General features: G+C 37.0%; 1 protein-coding gene across 1 annotated transcript; it reads right to left on the bottom strand.

Annotated features, from left to right (window-relative positions):
• Window positions 1–238: 238 nt before the first annotated feature.
• Window positions 239–700, bottom strand: LOC127185260 (profilin-2-like). Its single transcript, XM_051141793.1, has one exon. The coding sequence runs from the start codon at window positions 698–700 to the stop codon at window positions 239–241; it is 462 nt and encodes a 153-aa protein (XP_050997750.1).
• Window positions 701–3,039: the final 2,339 nt, after the last annotated feature.

Raw genomic sequence — 3,039 nt, 5'->3', positions numbered from 1 at the left:
GGTTCACCACAACATGAGGAACTAATTAAAAAGTTGCAGCATTAGGATGGTTGAGAACCACTGGCTTAAAGGAACTATTGCTTTCCAAGCTGCACCATTCCCTCTATCTCCAAAGACACATACATGTCTTCAAAGCAGGTCTAGGGTCTTCTTTATTCCTCAAAAATTAGCTAATTTAGCAGGTGAAACATAAATCTGAATCCAAATTAGAGGTCCAACATCAGGTCATTTTATTTACCTAGCGGCGAGCTTTTTGTTTAAGAATGGCCTCTCTTGTGTAGCCTGCTATTTCAAAAGCTTTGAGATTGAGAGGTCCTCCTTCTGTCCCCTTCTTTCCCATCACCACAAGGTACACAGACTCCAACTGAACTACAGTAATTGCCTGGCTACCTCGAGGTTGGCCTTTGGTACGCAGGTCCATGCTCTTGTTGCCCTCAGTGAACAAGTCATCACGGATCAACAGGCATTTGATTCCAGCAAGGGTGATACCCCGAAGAAACAGCTTTTCTCTCTCCTCTCTTGCTAGCAATGTCTGAATTTCTTCCTGGGTCATCTGAGTAAAGTTGCCTTCAGGAGAACAAGCTAATAACCAGGGTGGACAATTGGTGATAACTGCTGCATCGCTGCATATCTCACTTTCTAGAGACAAATTGATGCAGCCTTGCCAGATGTCTTGGCTGGTGTCTCCTATGTAATGCATAGGTGAAGGATGATGTCTCTGAAAGGCTAATGTAGAGTTCCTAGAGGATTGATCTTCATAAAAAGTTTGTTGATAGTTGGCTCAAGAAGTCTGATCAGCTAAGACTGACAAAAAATTTTAAAAAATAGCCCAGTCCATTTCTTGAAGCTTCTCTGGGTAGTAAGTTAGTGGAGGTCTTGAATAAAGTTGAGCCTCAAGCCATCTGCTGCTAGTTTTAAAGCAGGAGCGATGTCACTATGGCTTTATGACTGGTATAATAGTCATCATTCATTTCATCATCAGAAGCCTCTGGCAGTAACATTCTGGGGGCTGTCTCTTATGGTCAGTCAGTAAGATGAGGGAATGAGGTAAAACTACTTACTCCTCCAATTACAATGGCAAGAATATCAGCTTCCAATAGGTAAGTAGAACATAAACATGTAATAACTGATTTGTAAGCTTAAGTGTAAAGCAAGGCAGGTGAAACTTACTCTAATAAGTAGTGTTTAACATGTGGTCTTATCTTTCAGAGAACTGAGCACTACATGGAAAGTAAAAGAGTTTACATGCTTACCAGTTCACATCTTCTCATGGGACAACATTATCACCCTTTTACCTGTTTGGTGGTTTTATAATCTTTAGTTTGCCTTCTAATCTACACTAACTTTAAATTTAGAATGATTTACATTTATCACTTGTTCAGCTAGTATCGAACATTCGCTATGTGCCAAGTACTTCCCTAAGTAACTGGTAGTGAATTAAATAGACAAACTTCAGGAGTAATGTAACTGACTTTACATTAGAGATAGAAAACATCACTTACTGAAAATATTTTATGAACCTAAGATTTTCTTTCAAGTTTTTTCATTCATTCCATGGATTTCCTCACTCTTGTGAGGGTCCCTTTCTGAACTTTGACTCTGCTGTATTGTTAAGACATTCTGCTCCAATATCTTAAGGAGAACCACTATAAGAAACCACTAATACTGATGCTGTAAAAAATCTGTGATAGTTCTGAAAATTCATTTATTGATTCAATATCCCAGACTTTGGAGATATTCTGTCTTCATGAACATGGCTTAATAGAAGGAACAATAATTAATGGAAGATAGATATATTTCTATTTTATAAAATGGCATTGATGACTGACAAAAAAGGAAGTAGAGAATGTCAGAGCAGCAGTAGTGGCTTTATTTTATATAAGGTACTTAGATAAGGATTCTCTGATATGGTGACATTTGGGCAGAGATCTGGCAGAGATAAAGGAATAAATATGTACATTTCAAAGGGAAGAAAATATACTAGTCAGGAAAAAATAGCAAATGTAAAGGCCTTAGGAGAAATGGCAAGGAATCAAATATGACTTGAGCAAAGAAAGAGAGAAAAGAGTGCTGGGGAGGTAGGTACTACATTGAACTTTTTGTATCTTCATAGGTTTGAATTAAGCATTTAGCTTGTATTTAGAGATGGGAAGCCATTGTTAGGTTTTATTCAAAATACTAATGCCATTTCAGACTACAGAGACTTAATGATCCTGTGTAGAGAATAGATTCTACAGGAACTAGGCCCAAAACAGAGATCAGCTAACATGTTTTGGCAATATTCCAGTTAAAATATCCTAAGACCTAGGCCAGGATACAAGTTGAGAATGATTAGATTTGGAACCCATTGCAAAGGAAGTGTTTGTTTAATTAACTGTGTCATGTATTAAACAAGAGAATAATAACCACCAAAGATTTGTGTCTGAACAATTGTGTTATAGTTTAAATATGTGTGTTCCTTCTGAAACTATGCTGAACCTTAATCTACAATTCAAAAATATTAAAAATTATTTGTCATAGTGCATGCTTATGATGACAGTACTTGGGAGTCGAAGGCAGGAAAATAGAGCGATTCAGACCCAAACAGCCTACATAGTTTGACCTTGAGTAAAACAAACAATAACATCAACAACAAAGCTACTGAGAAACAAAGCCATTAAGAAGCAAATCAGCCAGAGACTCCACTCTTGTATGGATTATTACCTACAAAAGAGCTAATGGAAGTAGTTAGGCCCCCTTTCATTCTATCTCCTATTCTACATGAGTACAAAACATTAAAGATGACCTAATGTACACCAGACCCTCTCTCAAAAACTAGACAAAACAATTGAGATGTAATATGAATAAGTTAATAAAATATATAAAAATATAGACAAAAGAAAACAAGCAAAAATGTCAAAAAGGGGATCTGGAGCAATAGCTCAGTTGATAAAGTGCTTGTAAAGTAAGCTTGAGGACCCCTTTGATCCTTATACAAAGAAGCCAGAGGTGGTTCTGTTCAATTGTTATTTCAGTTCAGAGGAGACAGAAACAAACTCA

The sequence above is a fragment of the Acomys russatus genome, chromosome X, assembly GCF_903995435.1.
Source record: "Acomys russatus chromosome X, mAcoRus1.1, whole genome shotgun sequence".
Taxonomy (NCBI): domain Eukaryota; kingdom Metazoa; phylum Chordata; class Mammalia; order Rodentia; family Muridae; genus Acomys; species Acomys russatus.
This window is presented reverse-complemented; position numbering and strand designations above follow the sequence as displayed.